Source organism: Sorghum bicolor, chromosome 9, assembly GCF_000003195.3.
Source record: "Sorghum bicolor cultivar BTx623 chromosome 9, Sorghum_bicolor_NCBIv3, whole genome shotgun sequence".
NCBI classification, from domain to species: domain Eukaryota; kingdom Viridiplantae; phylum Streptophyta; class Magnoliopsida; order Poales; family Poaceae; genus Sorghum; species Sorghum bicolor.
The window spans coordinates 9,919,598-9,944,415 of NC_012878.2; the positions used below are offsets into that span (position 1 = coordinate 9,919,598).

At 44.7% G+C, this 24,818-nt stretch overlaps 1 protein-coding gene across 1 annotated transcript; it reads right to left on the reverse strand.

Annotated features, from left to right (window-relative positions):
• On the reverse strand, positions 249 to 1,797 carry LOC8065925 (CTD small phosphatase-like protein). Its single transcript, XM_002440730.2, has one exon. The coding sequence runs from the start codon at positions 1,624 to 1,626 to the stop codon at positions 667 to 669; it is 960 nt and encodes a 319-aa protein (XP_002440775.1). The 5' UTR covers positions 1,627 to 1,797; the 3' UTR covers positions 249 to 666.

Consider the following 24,818-nt stretch of genomic DNA (forward strand, 5'->3'; position numbering starts at 1 on the left):
GGAAAGAAACAAAAAGATAGTAATTAGTTGGAAATTGTGCACGAGAGATATGGAGACATATCCCTGTGCTTGTAATTCCATAGCTTCAAAGCATTCCACAGACTACAATTACATATTTTGATTTCAGCGACATGCTTGGCCCCAATTGAGGAAATTTCCTGAATGTTGGACATCATCTCATATTCTCTTCTCCTATAATCCTCGTTCCCCAAAATGTTTGTTCCCATAAGGGACACCGAATGACAAAATTCTTATAACGCCATAGTTTCAAAGCATCTGCAGATACTACAATTTCAATTTGATTTCAGCAGCATAGATAAATTCAGGAAGACTCTGAAACTTGGATGCTCATCACCATCTGACTCCCTAAAACTGCCTCAGAATGCTCATCACCATCCAAAACAAAAATAAGTTTGTAATCGGTGATTTCAACATTCTACTGTAACAATTCAATTTGGTTTCAGTTACATCATAAAACTCGCATTGAAATTCAGGAAGATCCTGAAAAGTCAAAGCTTTAACACATCTCCTGTTCTGCTGCAACCTCTCTCTTTCCGACTAACCAGTAGATAAATCTGCCAAAATGTACCAACTTTTAAACCTGAAACTGCTTCAAGAAGAGATCCTTGTAGTATCCGATGGCCTCCCGGGTGGCAGGACAGCGGCTCAGTTCGCCATGACGAGATCCTTGTAGTATCTGATGGCCTCCCGGGTGTCTTCGTACCCCGCGGCAACGTCCAAGAACGCCATCACCCTCTGCAGCTCCTGATCGTTGTCATCATCCACGAACGGCGCCACCGGGACGGCGTTCTCCGGCTGCAGAGCGTACGCATTGGGATTGTCGTCGACGATGACAGCGCGGTCCAGGGCCCGGCCGGTGGCGGCGAGATCCTTGACGAGCCTGCCGTCACCGGCGTCGCGGCAGGCGCCGCGGTAGAGGCGGTGCGCGAACACCTCCCCGTCAGGATCCAGGCGGTCGAGCACGAGGGAGGCGTACTCCTGGAGCCCCGCGGTGAAGACGACGACGTCGAAGATCTCGGCCGCCGCGCGGAGGAACGCCTCCACGCCCGGGCGCTTGACGACGTAGAAGGTGACCGCGTGGCCACCGATGACGGGGCGCACGGTGAAGTCGAACCGCGACGGCGGTGGGTCCGTCTGGGAGTGGATGAGCGTCTCGTCGAGGTCCAGGAACAGCGTCCGCCTCCCCGGTGACGGCGGCGGCGGGAGCGCCGCGGACTGCGCGCGGACCGCGGGGTTCTGCGAAGGCAGCGGCGGAGGAGGAGGGGGAGTCGAGGAGGAGCGGAGGCGCTGGAACCCCGCGGCGGCAGCGCGGCGCTTGCGCGGGCTGCCAAGGACGGCGAGGCGGGCGAAGAGCTTGAGGAGGCGGCGGCGGCAGGTGCGGATGGAGCGGTCGAAGGAGGCGGCGACCGCGGCGGGCGCCGACGCGAGCGACTTGAGCGGGCTCCCGCGGCGGCGCTTGGTGGCGGTGGCGGGGGAAACACGGCGGCGGAGAGCACGGCCGCGGCGCGCCACCAGCGTCGGGGAGGGCTTCGACGGGGTGACGGTGACGCTGCCGGTACCGAGCTTGGGCGACGGCGGCGCCTTGGTGGGCGTCCTGGACACCATCTCGCGGCGTCCGTCTCCTCGACGGGGTGGCTCTGCTGTGAACCTGTACTGCTGCTGCTTCTCAATGCCGCGCTCGCTGGTGCTGGTGCGTTGGGGAGGAGAGCGGCGGCGTGAGCGGGAGGAGCGTTTGAGTTTTTGTGGAGGGAGATTATGCAACGCAACGGTCAAAAGCGGAAGTGGAATGGATTCGTGGCGTGGGAGGGGCGATTTGATTTGATTTCGGGGCGGAGGCGGACCCAACGGTCGACTTTGGACTGGGCCAGAATTTCGTGTCGTCTTGTAACAAGGTGGCGCCAGCTCGGCTTCTAGGTGGAGTGGAGAACGTGCCTCTTCGATAGTAAGGGGCTGTTTAGTTCCTCAAAAATTTTGTAAAGATTTTAAATTTTTTTATTACATCAAATCTTGTGGTATATATATGGAGTATTAAATGTAGATAAAAATAGCTATTTGTATAATTTGCGAGACGAATTTTTTAAGCTTAGTTAGTTAATGATTGTACAGTAATTGTCAAATACAAATGAAAGTACTACAGTAGCCAAAATTTAAAATTTCCGCCAACTAAAAAGCCCCTAAGGATGACACATGAAATCAAATTTGGCTATCATTTTTTACCATATTTTAATTTAAATTTGAACATGTTTATGAATATTTTGGAATATAAATAAGAGACGGATGTCTCAAATTAGGATTCTATTTGGATAGTTACTCAATTTAACTAAAAATGCATATTGTTAAATTAAATTCAACATACATGAACAGGATTTTACAACTAAGTTCACCGATAGCCAATCATTATTTATATAGTATTTTATCACGGAATTATAAATTATAAATAATTTAGAACAAAAGATATATTAGGTTTAAACTAAATTATAAAAAGAATTCAAACTAATTTAATCTTTATGTATCATTAATAAAATTAAATAGAAGTTCTTTCTAGATATACTATTAATTAGTTTCAATGCATCATTAATAATAATAATATTAAATTTAAAAATTAGTCACTATAGTCATGGAGAGAAACTTTTAAATAGATTTGTGGGGTTACTCCTAGCCTCTCACCCTCGTGGAGGACCATGCAGGAAAGGCCGAGGATTTCCCATAGGTATTTAGTAAATGAACAAAGGGAGAGGGGTGGAGAGAGAGAGAGAGAGTGTGGAAAACTAAAGTGGATTAAATGCTAAATAATTTGTTCGAAAAAGATCCGTCCCTTTCTTGAACGAGCGCCCCGTGTATTTATAAACTATACCAGGGGTCAAGGTAAAATTACACTACGGTTGGCACTTACTAGATACACATAGAACTGCATCCAAGGGTACAGTTTTAATCTCCCAACTCTAGCCAACTACTCCAAATCTTCAACGGGTGCGGTGGGCCCATTAAGGCCTTCAAGTCTAGCATTTCCCTATGGCATCGGGCAGACCTCCACACTTTGACTGGTGAGGGTTTCCCTCAAGGTGTCACCGGCACGCCACCCTTGGCAATCCTTCACTCCGTGATAACCATCCTCGCCATGTAGTGCCCACAAAACAGAGAACTAGTGGAAGCCCAAGTTTAATTTTGGATAATTAATAAAACTCAAGTACTAATTTCTATGCTAAGAGTGTGAATTAGATAAGGTTAGTACATACCAAGTGGTGGAGCCTAGAGGCATGGTGATAGTGGTGATGACCACATGGTGATCAAGTGTTGAACTTAGAAAGAAGGAAGAGAAAAACAAAACTCTATGGAGATCAAGGCAAAGGTATTGCTTAGGGTTTCGGTTTTGGTGAACAAGACACTATAGAGGGTGTGATCACACTTAGGTTAAATAGCCGTACTATAAAGAGGGGGATTCTTTGGCTAAGTGATCTATTGAGTGCCACTAGGTGACATTGTTCATGTGCATGCATTTAGAACCTAGTGAGCTAACTTAACTCCTTTAAAGAAAATGATTATGAAAATGCTAACACACATGCACGATGGTATACACATGGTGGTGTTGACATATTTGCAAAGGAGGTGGAGTTTAAAGGGTAGAGATGGGTTTGGGATCCTCTCTCCCTCCCACCAAGCTTGGGAGGTGAGATTTGGCATTTTATGAAATGAAATGCCTATTTTCCACTGCATCGGAGGTAGATTTGAAAAGGTGGTGAAGTCACAGGAGTGTATCTCTGAGCAACACTCAACGGACGTAGGGGCTGCGTCCAGTCAGTTCTATTTTGAGGATTTAGCATCGGATGCAGAGACCTGCATGTCTGGTCACTTTCTTGATAGCGTTGGACGCTGCTAACCAAACATTGTGTAAACACTATTCACCGTCCAGTCTGTGTAACGTGGCATAGACGTGTGAGCTGAAGGAGTTAGACACTGGCGCGAGTCCGGTCACCAGGCACAAGACCTATCCAGTGATAAAAATCACGTTCTAGAACCTCTTTGAGTAACGACCGGACACTAGGCGTCTGCATCTTGTCATCTTGTGAAGAGCGTCCAGTGTGAACTTAACCATTGAGATCTAACGCACAACGGTTAAAGGCAGATGTCACGTGGTAGGCATCCATGCACCAAATGCTGGGGTCTGCGTCTGGTCGATCCGACTGGAGCATCTAGTGGCCCTGTTTTCTATGAGAACAGAGAGCCAATAACTCTACTCTTTGGGGTCTTATAAATAGTATTTAGCCGACTTTTTTTTAAGATTAGTGTTTGGCTGGCTGGGGTTCATGCTCTTGGCACTTTAACATACTTGACATCCTTGTGAGCCTAAGCAAACACCTCCCACTCATCTCCTTCATAGATTCCTGATTTTGTAAGATTGAGAGTGATTTTAAGTGCATTTGCATAAGTGATTGCATCTAGTGGCACATGGGAATCATTGTGGCTGTGAAGTTCTTGTTAGTCTTCGTGGTTGCCACCACCTTGATGGCTTGGAGCAATAGAAGAGGATTGGTATGAGTTGGTGATTGTTCGTGGCCAGCTCTCGGTGATTATGAGGGGGCTTGTACCTTTCGCGACAGAAAGCCAAAAGGTAACTCTAGTAAATTGCTCGTGTTATTGAGCTACCTTACTTGTGGTTTGGTTCTTGTGGTGTCCAATTGTGTGGATGAGGTTCGTGTAACACATCTTAGCTGCTGAACCATCAAGTGTTGATTGACATAACGGGAACTAGCGTGCCAGCAAGCACGTGAACCTTGGAAGAAAAATCTTGTGTCTCTATTGTGATTGTCTCATTGGATTTCACTTGATGATTAGATTTCATATTATTTTTATGATTGGTTCATCCCCTCTAAACGGCGGTATAAAGATTACCTCTCATTGTTTTACATTCCCATAAACTAGTGTAGCTTACTATCTTGTATAGAAATTTTGGATAGCTCTCTAGTGTAAGTAGTGACTTAGTCATTGATTGAACATAGAGATTATAGCAACTAGACTTGCTTTGATAGGTGGTTTTCATCTCTTGTAGAGGTAGAGCAAAATTGCATTACGCCATTTGTTATACTAACCCTTTGCTCTAGTACTTTGTAGAATTTTTAAATAGGATATTCACCTTCTCTAGCCATATTAGGACCTTTCAACTAAGGAGAATAGGGACCATCACGACGAGGGTCACAGACCACCGCGAGGCTAGTTAGGCAAGCCATCAGAGCATCCTCAACCGTTTTGCATAGTTCATTTGGCAAATGAGGGAGTTTGCCAAGTCCCAAATAAATATGACAAAGGTGAAAAGAGACAATCTCCAATGATTTTGCATTAATCACTTGACAAAAAAAATCTGGCGGTGGGAGGAGGGAGTAGTCGTGCGACCATGGGCGAGGGCGACAGATTTCGCGTGAGGGACACGATGCCAAGCACGGAGGGGCTTGGCATATATGCAAGTTCTTCCCCTCTATTTGCCAAGTGTAACACCCTAAATTTGCTTCTTTGAAAATAAAGCTAAAATAATTTATTTTGTATTTCTGTGCTTATGACAATATAGTAAAATGAAAATTTTCTTTAAATTAAAATTCATCATAGGGTTTAGCAACATTGTTGTGTATACATGCAGATGCATAAGATTTGTTGTGATATTTTCTTGTTGTTCTTTGTATGTTGATAATAAGAAAAATATTTAAAATACGTTTAGTAGATCGATCTTCCTTTTTCGGCACATATTTATCTTTTTCTACAATCAAATTTCTTGTCTCTCAACTCAATATTTCATTTAGAGTCTCTCAAAATCTTTTCTTTCATACCTCGTCACTCCTTTCAGTTTCTTGTCCACCAAGCAATCTCTGCAAACCTCTCAGAAAATTTTTCCGGCCTTTTTCCGTGAGCATAATCTAATTCTTAGATACTTCAAATTATCTTATCATGATCTCCAAATACTTTATTTGGGTTTTTCATGTTACATAATATCTCTGAGAATTTATTGCTTCGAATTTTTGGAGCTTTCGAAGTATTTTCGGCAGCTAAATAGTAATTCTAGATTCTCTAGAATAATTATTTTTAGCCATGAAATTAAATATTCCAAAAATAATAAATTGTAAACCTAGTCGAACTTGATCCAAACGGAGCGTGTATATATATACGTCATGTTCATCTAGGGCATCGATCTCTTTCAGCATCACGTCCTGTCTTTGGGGAAGCCGCCGCCCAAGCCGAGGCCAACGCCTACGTCTCCGGGCGTTACCCCCTGCAGTTGATCCGGTTGCCCTCTCCGGTGGAACCCCTACGCGCCTACCATGCCGTGCCGAGCCGGCTGCAGCTGGGGAGTGATGGCGATGCACAAGCAGAAGACGATCAACCTGGAGCAGGGGTGGGAGTTCTTGCAGAAGAGCACCGCCAAAGCTCAAGAACATCCTGAGGGCAAGCTCGAGCCGCAGTTCAGCTTTGATGAGGACTACCTGATGCTCTAACGACGATTTACGATCGGTGCAGGTGAGTTCGTCAAGAGATTTCTCTACACTTCCAGGTCGCCAGGCAAGGAAGCCTCCCCTCATTGTTAGCTCCATGATGTCATGATGATGCGGTGATGACGTGTATGAATTTTGTTGCCGTTTTTCTTTAGAAAAACAAATCCAGAAATACAAAGAAAATACACTAGTTTGTTTAGGCCATATCTTCTCCGTTTGAACACCGTTTTATCCCATTCAAATTGCGTTAGGTTCATAATCATGAGCTCTACATGTTAGTAAAATTATTTACTCAGTTTGAAACTTTTTAATTTCGTGACTTTAATTAATTAATTACTTTTGTATATAAAAATCTTTTGATAGTCGTCTATTTATAGTGATAGTTCTATTATTAGCGTTACTTGTTACCTTGTAACATTAGCTATCTATTAGTACACTTGTTTACTCTGTGTGGTGTATTGTTCTTAGTTGCTTTTGTTTGTTGCTTGTATGTTTTTCTATGCGTGGTGCTTGCTACGAGTAGACGAGAATTGTTTGTTGGCACCGAAGACCAAAAGATGGTGACCGAAAGCTGATGGTGTGGGAACTAAGCAATTGGATTAAGGCAAGTATAGCATTTGGATTTTATTTCTGTGACCATGATCCTGTGACTAGATTAATGTTAAGTAATAAATGATAAAAATGACTTTTTAGCCACTTGATGATTTATCTGTACGTGATCACCCGGGACAACAGTGCAACCATGAGGGCTATAATGGCTCTGGCTTTAGCTCAGTATGAAGACCTTTTCTAGCTTGTTAGAGGTTACCCGAAAGGGCGGAGGGGCTGAACCGTTTTGGGTATAGTGTGGCCTCTGTCTGTATGTGTATAGGCTGCGCGTCATTGTGCCATCGGAAGGGGGGCTCTATATCTGCGCGCAAAGGAAACCTTGCGGCCCTAACATGTTAGACGAACTTTTGAAAGGCTTCATAGTGATCCCTGCTGACCTTCCTTGGAAGTGGGTTAAGAGGCTGATCACCTCGGACGAAAGGGTAAATCATGACTCATGGGTAAAGATGTGCAACCTCTGCAGAGGGTTAAAAACTAGTATACTAGCCGAGCTCACGGTCAGGAGCGGCCTTGGGGACATCTACATTAAGGGTGATGATTCTTGTGTGTTAAATATACTCATTGTTTATTGTTTAATGCTTTACATTACTTATGTCACATTGATCATGAGGTTGTGGGAGCTATACAATCTAGTTGCTATACTTGTGGAGTTCGACATGGACTCACTCTTGCTATTTCCCCCACACTTCAGGAGATATTTTAGGCTTGTGATCAACCAGTCAGTTTGGATCCTGTAGAGTGAAGTTAATACCCGAAGTTGGAAGTTGTCTATCCGCTGTTTGCTATCAAAGGTTATCTCTTTTATACTAAGTATGTTATATATTTATGCATTGTCATTTGATATTACCCCTTATTTGTAGCTATATGTGAGGTTTGACTTCTAAAACTCACATATGGTGCATATCTGGTTTTGTCCTTAAAATCGGGTATTACACCAAGTTAATAAAATTAGAAAACCCAATTGCCAAACAATTGGATAGATGTTTTTTGAACTTTTTTGTAAATACATGCAAAGCCTATTTGCCAAACGATTGGATGCTCTCATTGGGATTAAGCAACAGGGCAGGAGCTGCGCCGGGGTCATCCCCCCAAACAAGATTCATTATACCTTGTTCTTCTTGGATACAGATAAATATCATATATTTTATATTTTTGTTGAATATGGATCTAGGATTGAATAGAGAAAAGTACTAAAAAACAAAATTAAATACATCTATTTAATATCCACATTAAAAATCGATACAAATAAAAATATCCATATTGTAGGTTTTAGCTAATACGAATGCCAAAATAATTTGGATATCTATTTTCATTTTCTATATCCCTATTGGGCATAGCTCTTTCTCCGGTATGTCCTCCACAGGAGTTAGTGCTCCTCTTCCGAAGTCAGAGCAGACTCGCTCGGCTGTGTGAGATTCATTTGCGAACATAAACCTAAAACTAAAATAGGTCTCCAACACAATACCTATAGCCTACAATGGAGTATCCATACAGAAGATCTATTTTGGGTATCAGAAGAGGCATAACCCAAATTTGGGTATCCTCTCTCCTCGAGACCCATTTGCAGAGAGTGTTGTCTTTTAGGTCTCGTTGTTGGAGAAGACTAAAAATAGGTATGAAACCTTTTATCTGTAGCGCTACCTAAAGGACAAATGAGTCTTGTATTTTGGGTGATGATTGTTAGAGATAGTCTAAAGGCTCCACTTATCTATACCAAAAAAATAGTTTCTTGGTAGGGCTCCTTGGACTTCTTTATTGAAGCTGTTGCCAAAGTCGGAGTTGGAGCCACACCAAACTGACCCTGTCTGGAGCTCCAATTAGTTTTCCTTCAATTATTTCATGTAACAAGGGTTTCCCATAGGTATTTAGGCCCTGTTTAGATGCAGACAAATAGCCAAAACTTTTGGAGAAATGAGCAATTTTTGGAAGAATGGATCTAAACAGGGGCCTATAAAACTTGGGTTGTAAAGATTTGGAATTTGGGATCTTGGAGCCCCAAAACTGTATAAACTTGCTTAGGAGCCCGTGTCTTGTGTGTTGTAGACCAAAAAAATTTGGGAAGCATGTAAACACCTATTTAAAATGTAAAGTTTATAGCCAAAAGTTTGAGAACGTAAAAATTTGGGATCTAAACAGGCCCTTAGTAAACAAAGGTAGAGGGGTGGTGAGAGAGAGTAAAAAACTGACGTGGATTAAATGCCCATTAATTTGTCCAAAAAAGATCCGTCCTTTTTTTTATGAGCGCCCTGAGTATTTATAGACCATACTAGGGGTCAAGGTAAAATTACACTAGAGTTGGCACTCACTAGATACACATAGAGCTGCATCTAAGGGTACAATTGTAATCTTCCTGCTCTGGCCAACTACTCCAAATCTTCAACGGGCGCGGCGGGCCCATTAAGGCATTCAAGTCTAGCATCTCCCTATGGCATTGGGCAGACCTCCGCGCTTTGACGGGCGAGGATTTCCCTCAGGCCGCTCTCGGCAATCCTTCACTCAATGATAACCATCCTCATCATGTAGTACCTGCAAAACAATGAACTAGGGAGAATGGGGACCATTGCGGTGAGGGTGACAGACTGCCGCGAGGCCAGTTAGGCCAGTCTCAATGGACAGTGTCACTGCACGGTTTCACATACCAACACATCATCAAAATTGAAATGAAACCATCTATGAAATAACTCCAGCAGTGAAGCATTTCACTTTGTTGTTTCCAAGGCTAAACAAAGCATTTAATTACTGCAAAATGATTGGATCACATGCAAGATCGTGAAACGATTTAGCCCTCACTGGGAATTTCATCCCGTTTCACCGCGTGGGAAACAACGCCCGCGGGGTTTCACCATAGTGAAACTACTTTCTTCTCTCTCCTCTTTGTTTCATGCAAAAAGTGCAATTTTGTTGACACAGCGCTATAATAAATGTGCGTAACATCCTGGTGAAACCTCCACTGAAACTCGCCTTAGGGCACTCCCAATGCAAGACTATATCACAGAGTCCAAGACAATTAATTACATATTATTTATGGTATTTTGCTGATGTGGCAACATATTTATTGAAGAAAGAGGTAGAAAAAAATAAGACTCCAAGTCTTATTTAGATTCCAAATCCACATTGTTCGAGGTAATAAATAACTTTAGACTCCATGATAGAGTCTGCATTGTGAGTGCCCTTAGACGGGTCTGCACAAGGATTAAGCAACAGGGCAGGAGCTGCGCCAGGGTCATCCCCAAACAAAATTCATTATACCTTGTTCTTCATGGATACAGATACATATCAAATATTTTATATTTTTGTTGAATATGGATCTAGGATTGAATAGAAAAGTACTGAAAAAACAAAGTTAAATACATCTGTTTAATATCCACATCAAAAATGGATACAAATAAAAATATCCATATTATAGGTTTTAGCAAATACGAATGCCAAAATAATTTGGATATCCATTTTCATTTTCTATCCCTATTGGGCATGGCTCTTTCTCCAATATGTCCTCGGCAGGAGTTAGTGCTCTATTGGGCATGGCTCTTTCTCCAATATGTCCTCCGCAGGAGTTAGTGCTCTCTTCGGAAGTCAGAGCAGACTCAAAAAGTAGCTCCTCTATAAACGCTCATCTTATCTAGGGATGAAAACTGTATGTCTATTTTTCAACCGTATTTGAAACCGAATAGGGGTTCAAATCTATCCGTATCCGAGCTGGGATATTCAACGTCCGATACCGTATCCGTATCTGAATACTCAAATCGTATATTAATGATATCGATATCCAATTATGTCTTATCCACTATGATTGACAATATCCGTATTTGAATCCGAATCCGAACAAAAATATAAAAACAAATGTAACATTAGTGATATCTATATGTATCAGATCTGTTTTCATCGCTACTCTTATCTATAAAAAAAAAGTTTCTCGGTAGGACTCCTTGGACTTCATTGTTGAAGCTATTGCCAAAGTCGGAGTTGGAGCCATACCAAAATGACCCCGTCGGTGGAGCTCCAATCAGTTTCACTTCAAGTTTTTCATGTAATATAGCAAGGAGCTATTTTTTTATCTCTTCTTTTAAAATGAATTAGAAGCAGGTAAACCGGTATTTTTTTGATTCGCTAGCTCTTGCTCCTTGGCACAGCATAGAAAGCGCCGAAGTCATTCAGGGATGTGCCAAACGAGGCATAAAAGTATAAAACCATGTATGCATTGTCTAGGACGTACCAACTCTGGCCTCCTTTCAAACCATATCATTGAATTTTGTCTAAAAGTCGAACTTACCTAATTTTACTGAAATTTGTGGAAAATATACTATCGTCTATAACATCAAATAACATTACCTGGGGTGAACGCACCAAGGATGGCCCCTACCGCGAGCGTGAGCGAGATCGCTCCCCTCCGCGCCGCGTCTGGGGCCATGGCAACACATATGGCGGGCAACAACGGACTGCCGACGACGATACTCAGGCTCCGTTAAAGTTGCCTGCAGAGCTTCCTCAGGTGAGCACTTTGCAGGTCACTAAGGAGACAGACCTGCAGCGCCTCTTCAAAACTCAAGCATTCGCCATTCAGGATGCTGTGCAGCGCATCCCGGACTGGACTGCTGGCCATGGCAACAAGAAAATGGCATCATCCCTATGAGCGCTCATGCACGACTGGAAGGACCTTGATGTCGCCGAGGAGGCCTAGAGGGGGGGTGAATAGGCCTGCCAAAAAATTCTGCTCAAACTGAAATTAAAACTCAGGGCGGCACTGCCTCCCTTTGAGGGCGGCACTGCCTTCCTGCAACCGTGTGTCCAAATGAGCCCAAACTTGGTGAAGAAGTACTAGAGGTATCCAATGACAAATCTGCAAAGTTTCAACTCAAAACACTATCAGATTAGAGGGCGGCACTGCCGGCCTGCGCAGGAGGAACTTAGTACAATTCAAAATCCAACCAAGGAAATTTAGATCAGGTAAATTTCCCAGCTTCCTGCAAGTATGTTAGTCACTGAATAGTAGTTATACGCAGCAGAACAAGTACCATCAAGTAGATCGGCCACAAACCTTACAAGCACCTCAACAACAATATAAACTTGCAAGAATGTAAAACAAGCACAATATGACACGGTGTTTATCCTGTGGTTCAGCTCGCCACCAAGGCTTGCCTAAGTCCACGTTGTTGAGGTATCCACAAAAGGATTGGCTCGCCACCAAGGCTTGCCTTGCCCTCGTTCTCAAATCAAGAGAATGAACTCTTGAGATGAGGGGTGATTTCACTAGCTGCAAGAGAGTCTTACAAACTGTCCCGCTGCTCACCACAAGCACGGGAGCTCGCCGGACGACGCCTAGCCGTCTAGGAGGATTTACCTCCAAGAGTAACAAATGCACAACAAAGATCGACGAAGCTTAGCAAGTGCTCAAGGTTAGGATTGCTCTAATATGCTCTCTAACACTTAATCACACAGCCCCAACACTTAATTGTGCACTAAGCACTTCACTCCCACAAAGAGAGGGTTGGGGAGAGGCTTTGCAAAGGTTGAGAAAGTCTGAAGCATCAGCAGCACGACCAGAAGCAGTGAGATGGGTATATATACTCATTCCACTCAAACTAGCCGTTAGGATTCGAAAACTAGCCGTTGTGACTGTACAAGGGCGGCACTGCCGCCCATCAAGTGCGGCACTGCCGCCCATCAAGTGCGGCACTGCCGCCCTTGTAAAAACAGCACAGGTCACCTTACGGAAAAAAGTCATAACTTTTTACTCCGAACTCCGTTTGCAGTGATCTTGGACTTTTCGGAAAGCTTGTTTCAAGGGCTATCCAACCCTGTAGAGAACAAGCTTCAAGATCAACTAGTGCAGGTGCAGTGCTAAGTGTTTTCTCTCATGTTAGCACTTGGGTTCGGTTAGTTTGAGCACTTGAGACTTGTCTATCATTCGTATTGCATCCCCCTTGATAGTACGGCATACCTATACTCAAGAACAAAAGAATATAACCAATTTAACCACTTGAGTCTTCAATGTCTTCATATGCCATTTCTTCTCAATATTACTCCATAAAGGGTTGCAATCAACTTTGTCTCCTTTTCTTGAGCAAACACACCTTGAGCATGTGACTTGACCCATTTCAACACATATGAGTTCACCTCCATGGCTTCAAGTCACTTCTACTAAAGATTTGATTCTCAACACAATATGACTCCTCATAGCTTGATTAGTTCCTCGACTCAATGCAAGTACTCTCTTCTTCACCTTAGCCATGGTACCTCGGTCCTTAAGCCGTCGCTTATCCCTTCACCTCCGCTTAGTCCCTCGAAGCCCTTTCCTTGCTATCTTCACCTTATCAAGCCATACTCAAGTCATATCACATTAAGTATCCATTGAATAATCATTTCTTCAATATTGTGATCCTTGCTTGAATATCTTCTAGATATAAATATTGAGATCAATCAAGCTTCAGTTTGACTCACATAGAGACATATATGGATCAGCATCAATATGATCAAGCCAATTCACAGTTCCTTATATCCTCTCTATTTTGGCTTGACACTCAATACTCACTTCAATATTGATCTTCATACTTCTAGCTTGATCAAACCTAGTTCACTATCAAGCTTTTCTTGTTCATGAAAAGCAAGCCATTGTAGACACCAATCCAAGAACATCAACTCATGTCTCTTTTGCCATTTGTCAAATATGCTTGCTTTCTCATGATGTTATGATATCCCACAGCATATAAGCCATTCCATAGATTTTATTTGCATTGTTGTCTTTTGCTTGACCTAGATTGTTTCCATAATCCTTTAATACAACAATACACAATTTGGCCTTCATTTCAACACTATGTGGCATATCATCAAGTTTGCCTGCTTGTTGAGCCTTGAACATACTTGTTAATACACAATCCACAAGTATGTGCAATAGACTCAATATCCTGTTCAACACTTAGCAAACTTATTAGACCTTTAATCATGTTGTCATTCAATTCACCAAAACCCACAAAGGGCTAGATGCACTTTCAACGACTACATCGACAAAGCGTGTGCATTAGCGGAGGGGCTGGGGCTGCTGCCTCTGGCGACACAGGCGACGGTGAATGAAGCCTGGTCCAAGCGCCCGCCCCAAGCCATAGTTCCAGCACGCAGCGTCTTCGACCGCATCCTCAACGCGCTACCAGCTTCAACAACAATGGAAGACAAGTCCATAGCTGAGGTCGAAGAAGCCTTGGCGCGTATGGAGCTAGCTGCCAAGCTAGTTCCCACAGTCCAGGTTCCACAACCAACCTCCCCGGTGCATCTCTGCGACTCTGAGCATCATGCAAATCTTGATTTCAATATGCAATCGAACTCTGCTGTGGTCATGTGTGGGCCGTGTGGTCCCAGAGAAGCCACTGTCTTGCATGACACTGTTGCCAATGATATTGCTACACAGGCGTACGGTGGAGAACCAGCAAGTAGTCAGGAACTGGCCACCGGAGTCACAGGCCTCTTCAGTAAGCCGCTGGAGCCGGTGCTTCAGCAGCCTACGTGTGTAGTGACGCCTCCAGCTGCTCCGAATCCTCCAGCGGCTCTGTCGTGCCGAAACCGCCGCCAGCGCACCTTCGACATGTCATCGGTACACCGCAGCGCCCGCCTCGCAGCTGCCCGTCCTATGACCCAAATGCAACGTGCCCAACGCAATCTCTGCAGGAAACTTGGTTTCATACATGATGAGCTCGAACCTGTGGAAACCGCTTTGCAGGAGTACATTTCCATGTTCAAGGGGCCACTACCGCAGGACGTCATCGCCGCCATGACGGAGATATTCAACATCGGCACGGAGGATGCGCGTGAAGCTGAGGAGGCGCTGCTTCGCATGGTAGGCGAGGGGGTTGAAGAACTCCAGGATGCGGTCATGGCGATGGCTGCAGCATAAGTGTCGCTGGGGACATCTATTTTGTGCTATTTGTTTCCTATTGTTGGTGCAAAAGCTGGTCTGCAAACACAAAGGGCTAATACCCGATTCAAACGTTAAGGCGTGCCAGCCGATTTGACCTTACTATCGGCAAAGGTGGTAACTCGAATACTTTAGTCCTGACAACAGCGATGCGCCCGGATGTCACGGCTAAGAGGTACTCACGCGGAACTTGAGAACGCGCCGAGCTTAAGTCGACGAATTCCTAAGAACTCGTAATGAAAAGGAAAAAAAGGTATGACGAAGTCGTCGAAAAAGTAGATGTTGGAATATGAGTAAAAACGTGTGTTTGATTGATTGATTCTCATTACAAGGCCCTAGGGTCTATATTTATACCCTGCTCAAAAAGTTACAACCAGACACGACTAGAATTCGAATTCCAAATTACATAGAATCCGTATACAAAACGATTTAAATAACTAAGTAAAACATAAAGCTATCCCCCCGTGACAAATCGGAACATCTCCACAAACCAATCGGCAACTCCCGGACTCTCCCTCCGTATCATCAATAGACTCCCTTGTTATAATCATCGGCAGACTTCCTTGTCGTAGCCATCGGCACAGACAAATCATCATTTACAGACTTAGTCACGTTCAATCTCTCCTTCATCGGCAACCACCCTGTAGACAAAACACCGTCGTCCTATTCTGCCGGCCTGTACTCTACCAAACATGGACACATGCCCAAAAACGGTGTCAACACATGCCCCCCAATTTCAGAGTATAAGATCGTTAATGCTCTGAAATTCTCTGCAGTAATGATGCCTTTTCCCGCAATTAATGCTCCTAACCTGGTAACCGACAACCTCAATCTGAACAACTCTGACCCTGTTCTTTTGTAAACCCCTTGAAATCCTCAACTTCCTAAACGGATATTTCCTTTTTGGTTGCGTATCGGCAATATTACCGTTGCAAAGATTTGCCGATGGACTGACCAGGATGCTCGTACCTTATCTTCCCAAACGGCTATCTCCACTTTATTTGCCCATCGGCAATATAACCGTTACAAGACACCGCCGATGGACCGACCAGGAGATCTCGCACAGTGAAATATCTCTGAATAATGACCGCTTCCTGTCAAATCTCCTGCACAATCCCTTGATTACCATGCAAACAGTTACCATATCTACCTAAGCACCCTCGGATTTCTCGGATGCGGCAAAGAGATAAGTCAGATTTGCCCCTGCCCGTTTTATCCTATAAGTAGTTCCTTCTCGGGTACTCCTTCTCCATCACATCATTCCACAACTCCAACCTCACCTTCCCGGCGGCGGCGCTGTTCCAAAAGCTCCAAGATCTCCGACGAGGCTCCTTCTTCACCAACTCCAAAACTCTCAAGCTTCTCCTCCGTGGCAAAATGGCCGTCAACTTCATCATCCCTGAGGTCAGTTCTTCGCACTATCCCTCGTACTTTTTCTCGCATCCCTGTTCATCCGCAGTCTTACTGAGCATTTTCTTTTCCCCCCTTTTTTTGTTTTTCTTTTCTATCTCCAAAACCACTAGGAATCAGCTAACAAAATTGTCATCCCCACCGATCAACCACACCTCCAATGCCTTGGCCCACTAGGGGATCTAGATCCAACCGATCTCATAAATGCAGAAACCAACAGAATCCCTTTTAGGGCAGAGGATTTTTCTTTGGATCTATGGAAGGATGCTTTTCGTTCCTGGCCCAGCCCTACTGTGGGATGGAAGGATTGGTTCCTGAGGGTCAGCAACTCCAATGAAGTTCAGTGGGGTGAGAGAAATCTAGCCCAATGCATTAGGTTGTCCATTGCCGATATGCATAGGAACGAGTCACTGCTGATAGCTGCATCATACTTCTGGTCAGACACGCTCAACGCCTTTGTCTTTGGCCATGGCCCTGCTTCCCCTACTCTTGCCGATGTGGCTATGCTCACCGGGTTAGATATTTCCTCTGCCGATAGCACCCACTTCTTTGATACTAAACCCAGCGCTAAGGTAGAAACCCGCGCCATCGGCGGCTGGTCAGGGTATATCCAGAAATACCGCAAAACAGGCCCTGTTAACGCAAAAGAGCAGACCTGTTTCTTGAACATGTGGCTAGACAAATTCGTGTTCTGTGGTCGATCGGCAGGACCAACTTCTGTTTATCTAGCAGCAGCAGAAAATCTAGCCAACGGCGGCCGATTTCCTCTCGGCCGATACCTGCTTGGAGCAGCCTACCACCTCCTTCACCAAGTAACTAGGAAGCTCTTACTTGGTCAGTCTATCGGCAACTTGGGAGGCCCTTGGTGGTTCATTAACATGTGGCTCAATCTCCATCTACACAAGCGTCTGGAGTTTAATCTTTTCACTTAGCATTTTCCAAGAGACATAGCCGAGAACCATGTGCTGGGTGAAGAGGAATCGGCAACACGCCCTCCCTTAAACTTTGGTGAAGCCATCATAGTTTTGCCAGGTACAGGGGGTAATCCAGATCAGATCAGCCGATTCTTCCAATCCTTGTATGAAGGTTTGACCAGAGATGAACGAGCATGGTTTGCTTATGATGACCCAGACACCGTGTTCCCTCTGGTTTTCAACCCGTTCAACGAGGCTCTTGACAAGGACAACGAAGTAATGATGGCATTGGTGACCCCTAGAGCCATACCGGTGAATTTCTTTGGCAGTGGGAAAACATCTCTCCAGACTTATGAGTTCTATAATCCATCGGCACTAGCTCGCCAATTAGCTTTCGGCCAGCTGCCGATTGCACTCTGTTACGCCGATGTGATAAAGCCCAAGAAAACCATCACCAGTCTTCTTGAATGGATTCGAGTAGCCCAGCTGCCATCAAGTGCCGATACCGATGTAGACCTATCAGAATGGGTCCCAGCCGCCTTTATCACTCAGGCATATAAGCAGTGGTGGGCAGAATGGAAGGAGCATCTATTCTGCAAATCGGCCCTTACATACCGCGACATGATCGACCCCGAATACGAAGTTCCCAATGACGCCGTAAGTACTTTCAAACCGATGTTTCAATTCTTTCAATCTTATTTCCATCGGTAACTGACCCTTTGTGTGACTTTTCAGGTCGATGACACTCCTCCGTCGGTCAGCAGGAGTGGCAAGCCAATTGACTTGTTTGCATCAGGCCCAGTTTCCTCAATCGGCCACAAAGCTCCTACCCTGGCTGCTATCGTGCACCGGGGTATACGCCTCAAGAAAGTCACCACTAGGAGAACTCAGACATCACCATCGGTAGCCGCTTCTGCTCTAGCGCAGGCTTTTAAGGTCACTGCTAAACCTTCTCACCTATACCGATCTTACTCTGTCATCGGCTGTATTGGTACTGACAAATTCCTTTTTCTATAACAGCAAACCAGTGCATCGGCAAGAATCAAAAGCAAAGACGCCGATGCCCCCCAGTCCAGCCAGCAGAAGAGAAAAGGCACCAAAGGTACCAGAGCGCAAACGAAGCGCCGGAAAGTGGCAACTCCTTCTCCTCCTCCGGTATCCCCTATTCTGGTGGAATCTTCTCCTTCTCCTCCAGAAACAGAGACTCGGCAAGTACCATCTCCTCCTCAACCGCAAGAAGTACCACAAGCGGAAGAACCCCAGCAAGAAGAACCTCAGCTAGAAGCACCCCAACCAGAAGACACACCGGTCGATGTGGGCGAACAAACTATCGACCCAGCAGGTTCAATCATATCATCGGTAGTTTCTTCAATTCAGACAAGCATTGTCCCTCCTCAAGGTAACATATCTTTATAACATCATTGCCAATGAATTTGCTCCCTTTCAGCCTTATAACCCGCTCTGTTAACTTTCAGTTGACGTAGTTCCATCGACAATTTTGACCGACCAACCCATGGCTCCATCGGCATCCTCAAGTCAAAGGCGAGAGATTGCCTTGAAGCAAGTAAGCCAGCCAGTCTTCCACCAGTATTATTTGCCAATGCTTTGATCATGGAATGACTCATTTTGTCTCGTTTTCTTTCCCAGGAACAAGACTCCCCCGACAGCCTATTTTCCTTCGCCATTGATATCTCCGAAGAGAAGGTGAAGAGGCAAGTTCTTCCCGAGCAGTTGGGATTGTATCGGCGGAGATCAGGGTTAAGCTGGAAGAGCTATCGGCTATCCTTCATCAAGATACAGCTCAACTGGTCAATGACTCCGACCCGGCCAAGGTTCTGTTCAAGACCCTCAGAGGCCAGATTCCTGCCGATGCCGAAGAAACCCTTTTCCAGGCTGCGCATCTAGAAAGTCGCCAGCTGCAGTACCAGAGAGCCACTCGGCGCCTTGCCGATAGAGCTGCTCAGACTCAGCTCTCCGAGGAAATGATGAAAGAGAAACTCTTAGCCGATGAAAAGCACAAGAACATCGGCACCTTGAAATCCTCAGGCGATGCATTGAAGCAGAAGATCTCCGACCTATCGGCAAAACGAGAAGCCCTATTGGCAGAACTCAAGCAAGTGGAGGATGCCCTATCCCAAGCCCAACAGGAAGAAAATCAACTGCCGGAGACCATCAAACACCTCGAGCAAGAGTGAAACACCCATGGTCGCAAAGCACTGCAGCTGAAGAAGAAATTGAAGCCAATAGAAGGTTCCGCCGATGAAGATGCCAAAGAGATAGAAGCAGCCGACCAGATCCGCTTACGCGCTATATCAGCCATCCAAGCGCTACTAAGTATGTGAACTCTTCATCGGCAACACACTTGCCTCTTCCCGCTCTTCGGCTTTCTTGATGTTCAGTCTAGCCGATAGGACTGTTATCGGCATCTTTTGAAACATTAAGTCCTGCTCCAAACATTTTAATCCAGCCGATAGGAGTGTTATCGACATTTAAACTTTTATGCATCGACCCATATGCTGGGGTAGTACTTCTTTAAATACTTGCCATTTAATGCTCTGGGAAATTCGATTCCTTCGAGAGTCTCTAAAATGTAGGCATTACCAGGAGCCGATCGATTTATCCGATAGGGACCTTCCCAATTTGGAGACCACTTGCCAAACTTTGAACTTTTAGTCCCGATCGGTAAGATTAACTTCCATACCAAATCTCCAACGGCAAATTCCTTAGTCTTTACCTTCTTATCATACCATCTGACAACTCTTTTCTTATTCTCTTCTATATTCATCAAAGCCCTCAAACGATGCTCTGCCAGATCATCCAACTCGTCTGTCATCAAAGTAGCATAGTCATCGGCAGCCAATTGATCCTGAAAAGATAGTCGCCTTGATCCAGCCTTAACTTCCCAAGGCAATACCGCATCATGCCCATACACCAACTGATAAGGTGAAACCTTGGTCGATCCATGACAAGCCATTCGATAGGACCATAAAGCTTCATTTAACAACGTGTGCCACCTTCTAGGATTTTCTTTAATCTTCCGTTTAATAAGCTTAATAATTCCTTTGTTAGACGCCTCGGCCTGCCCATTGGCTTGAGCATAGTAAGGAGAAGAATTCAATACTTTAATCCCCATACCGATTGCGAATTCATCAAACTCCCCTGATGTAAACATATTACCTTGATCGGTAGTGATTGTCTGAGGAATCCCAAATCGGTAAATAATGTGCTCCTTAACAAAAACAATCATATTAGCCGAGGTGACTTTCTTCAAGTGAATAGCTTCAACCCATTTAGTGAAATAGTCGGTGGCAACTAGAATAAACTTATGCCCTTTACTGGATGGTGGATAAATCTGGCCGATCAAATCAATAGCCCATCCCCAGAACGGCCAAGGTTTGATAATAGGATTCATAGCCAATGCAGGTGCCCTTTGAATATTGCCAAACTTTTGACATCCTTGACATCCTTTGAAATATTTGAAGCAATCTTCAAGTATGGTCGGCCAGTAATATCCATTCCTTCTAATCATCCACTTCATTTTGAAAGCCGACTGATGCGCTCCACATACCCCCTCATGGATTTCTCCCATCAAACTTCTAGCTTCATCATCACCCAAGCATCGGAGGAGAATCCCAACAATAGTTCGGTAGTACAATCCATCTTCGAGGAGCACATACTTGGTGGCTTGAAACCGAACTCGCCTTTCAACTTTCTTGGATGGATCTTTCAAATAATCAACAATTTCTTTTCTCCAATCATCGGCACCAATTGCCGATATTGCATTAATCATGGGCTGATATCCCGAAGCATGCTGAGCCAACTGATTTGCCTCTTCATTATGTAATCGAGGAACATACTCTAAATGGAAATTCTTGAATTCCTTTAACAGTTGCATGCTCCTCTCTTAATAACCTATAAGAATTCCACTTCGGCATTCATAGCTTCCAGCCAACTGATTTATAACTAGCATAGAATCCCCGAAGATCTCAACAGCATCAGCATGAACTTCTCTCAACAACTCTAATCCCTTTATTAAAGCTTGATACTCAGCCTGATTATTTGTTGACATGGCAACAATCGGCAAAGAGAACTCATACTTTCTTCCCCGAGGGGAAATTAATACTATGCCGATTCCTGCCCCCCGATCACATGTAGACCCATCAAAGAACAGCGTCCAAGGTACAATTCCCAGGGCCTCCACCGCGCTGCGATGTTGAGTTACCAAATCAGCCATAATCTGCCCTTTAACAGCCTTGGCCGATTCATAACGCAGATCGAACTCTGATAGTGCCAGAATCCACTTGCCAATCCTGCCACTCATAATCGGCATGAACAGCATATATCGGACTACATCATCCTTGCAAATAACAGTGCATTCGGCCAACAACAAGTAGTGCCTCAACTTGGTACAAGAGAAATACAAGCATAAGCACAGTTTCTCGATAGCCGAATACCTGGTCTCAGCATCAATCAACCTCCTGCTTAAATAATAAATTACACGTTCTTTCCCTTCAAACTCCTGAATCAAAGCCGAACCGATGACCATCCCATCGGTAGACAAATACAATCTGAAGGGTTTTCCTTGCTGAGGTGGAATTAGAACTGGAGGATTTACTAAATAATTCTTGATTTCGTCCAGAGCCAGCTGCTGTTCTTCTCCCCAAACAAATTCTTGATCGGCCTTTAACTTAAGAAGAGGACTGAAAGCACGAATTCTACCAGATAAATTAGATATAAATCTTCTGATAAAATTTACCTTGCCGATCAAGGACTGGAGTTCGGTCTTGTTGGTAGGGGCCACTATCTTATTGATGGCATCGATAGATCTTCGACTTATCTCAATCCCCCTTTGATGCACCATGAAACCAAGAAATTGTCCTGCCGATACGCCAAATGCACACTTATTGGGATTCATTTTCAAACCATGCTTCCTTGTGCATTCCAACACCTTTCGCAGATCGGCAAGATGTTTTGTGAAGTCTCCAGACTTAACCACCACATCATCAATATAAATCTCTACCAGTTTACCGATGAACTCATGAAAAATAAAATTCATGGCCCTTTGATACGTAGCACCAGCATTCTTTAGGCCAAAGGTCATGACTATCCATTCAAACAATCCGACATGACCAGGACATCTAAATGCAGTCTTTGGAATATCTTCCTCTGCCATGAATATTTGATTGTATCCTGCATTGCCATCCATAAAGCTAATGATCCGATGCCCAGCCGCGACGTCAACCAGTAGATCGGCAACAGGCATTGGGTATCCATCCATCGGCGTAGCTTTATTGAGATTCCTGAAATCAATGCATACCCGAAGCTTCCCGTTTTTCTTGTAAACCGGAACAACATTGGAAATCCATTCGGCATACCGACACTGCCGAATAAACTTAGCTTCAATAAGTTTGGTGATTTCGGCCTTAATATCAGGGAGGATGTTAGGATTACATCGGCGAGCTGGCTGTTGATGTGGCCGAAATCCAGACTTGATAGACAACCGATGTTCAACAATTGATCGGTCCAAACCAGGCATCTCAGTATAATCCCAAGCAAAGCAATCTTTATATTCCTTTAACAAATCAGTTAACTGTTGCTTACACTCAGAATCTAACTTAGCACTAATAAAAGTGGGTCTAGGTTTATCACCACTACCTATGTCTACCTCTACTAGATCATCGGCCGATGTGAATCCCTGGCCTAATTTTCCATCATCGGCGAACCTATCCATTAAAAATCTTCGTCAGAACTGACTGCCTGGATCGGTGGAATCTCGTAATCGGCAACCTTGAGAAAATCCTTCTCCCAAACTTCTCCTGAAATACACCTAGTCCTCTCATAGGTGTCCGCCTCTGCCGACGCAATAACATAAGAAGAATCTCCCGGGACAATCTCAATTTTGTCTCCTACACACTGAACCAAGCATTGGTGCATTGTAGACGGGATGCAACAATTAGCGTGAATCCAATCTCTTCCCAATAGCAAGTTGTAAGCACCCTTTCCACTGATCACAAAGAAGGTTGTCGGCAAGGTTTTGCTGCCGATGGTCAACTCTACACATATTGCCCCCTTGACTGGAGACACGTTCCCTTCAAAGTCTTTAAGCATCATATCGGTCTTGGTCAAATCCTGATCCCCTTTCCCAAGCTTCCGATATACTGCATACGGCATGATGTTGATAGCAGCCCCACCATCAACTAGAATCTTGGTCATCGGCTGTCCATCAACCCTCCCTTTGACAAATAGAGCCTTGAGATGTTGTCTTTCGTCATCGGCAGGTTTCTCGAAGATAGCTGTCATCGGATCCAGAGCCAATTGAGCTATTTGGTCGGAAAATTTCAACTCATCATCGCTAGATGGCGCAAGAAACTCCATCGGCAACATAAAGACCATGTTGACATCTGCCGATGGACCTTCCCCCTTGGGATCTGATTGCTGCTGATCTCCAGACTGACCAGAGTTCTCGCCCTTGCTTAGCCCTTCTCGCCTTTCGCGCTGCAACCTCCTTTTCTGCGTCTTAGTTAACCCTTCTGGACACCATGGAGGAAGCGGCTTTTGCCTTGTTGCCGGGCGATAATTTTCCTTTGACTCCATCCGATGTGCATTGGCATCCCTGCAAAATATGAATTCGTCGGGAACTCGTGCATTAGCCATCTCCTCAAGTTCTTCCTGGTTCCTGGGAAGATATTGGACACGATCACCAAGCCTGTCGTGCACACTGAGTCTGCCCCCCAGCCGATCATGGACGGATGCTCTCCCTCTAATCGGCCCATCGAAGCGCCGATCATTATCACGGTAGTTCCGATCGAATCTGTCGTATCGATCATAACCGTTGCACTCAGGGCAATCTTGATAGTAGGAAGCTTGATATTCTCCTCCCAGCAATGGATGAAGAACGGACAATTCCAGTGATCCCTATGCCGATTCCACTCCTGTCGGCGTCTTTCTTCTTCCCGACGATAATCTTCTTGCTGGCGCCGGTACCGATCTTCTCGTTGCTGCCAAGTTTCCCGAGGCCTTCTGTGAGTTATTACAATCCCAGATCGGGGAGGCCTTCCTGAGCTGGTTCCTTCCTAGACCAAGCCCCTTCCTCTCGCATCGGCAGTAGTAACTTGATGCTGAGGATCCACCGATGCACTTCTTTCGGCTGCTTCTGAGGTTAAGACCTTGGCTTTTCCCTTAGCATCCAACATGTTCGTTGGGAAAGGATGTTGGTCAATCTTCATCGGCTTCTGGGTCTTGGAGTTGTCAAATTTGATTCTCCCAGATTCTATAGCCGATTGCAGTTGCTGTCTGAACACCTTGCACTCGTTAGTGTCATGAGAAGTTGCATTGTGCCATTTGCAATATTTCATCCTCTTCAATTCTTCAGCCGATGGGATCACGTGATTAGGTGACAGTTTGATCTGCCCTTCCTGGAGCAGAAAGTCGAATATCCTATCGGCTTTAGCAGTGTCAAACGCAAATTTCTCTGGTTCTTTATGT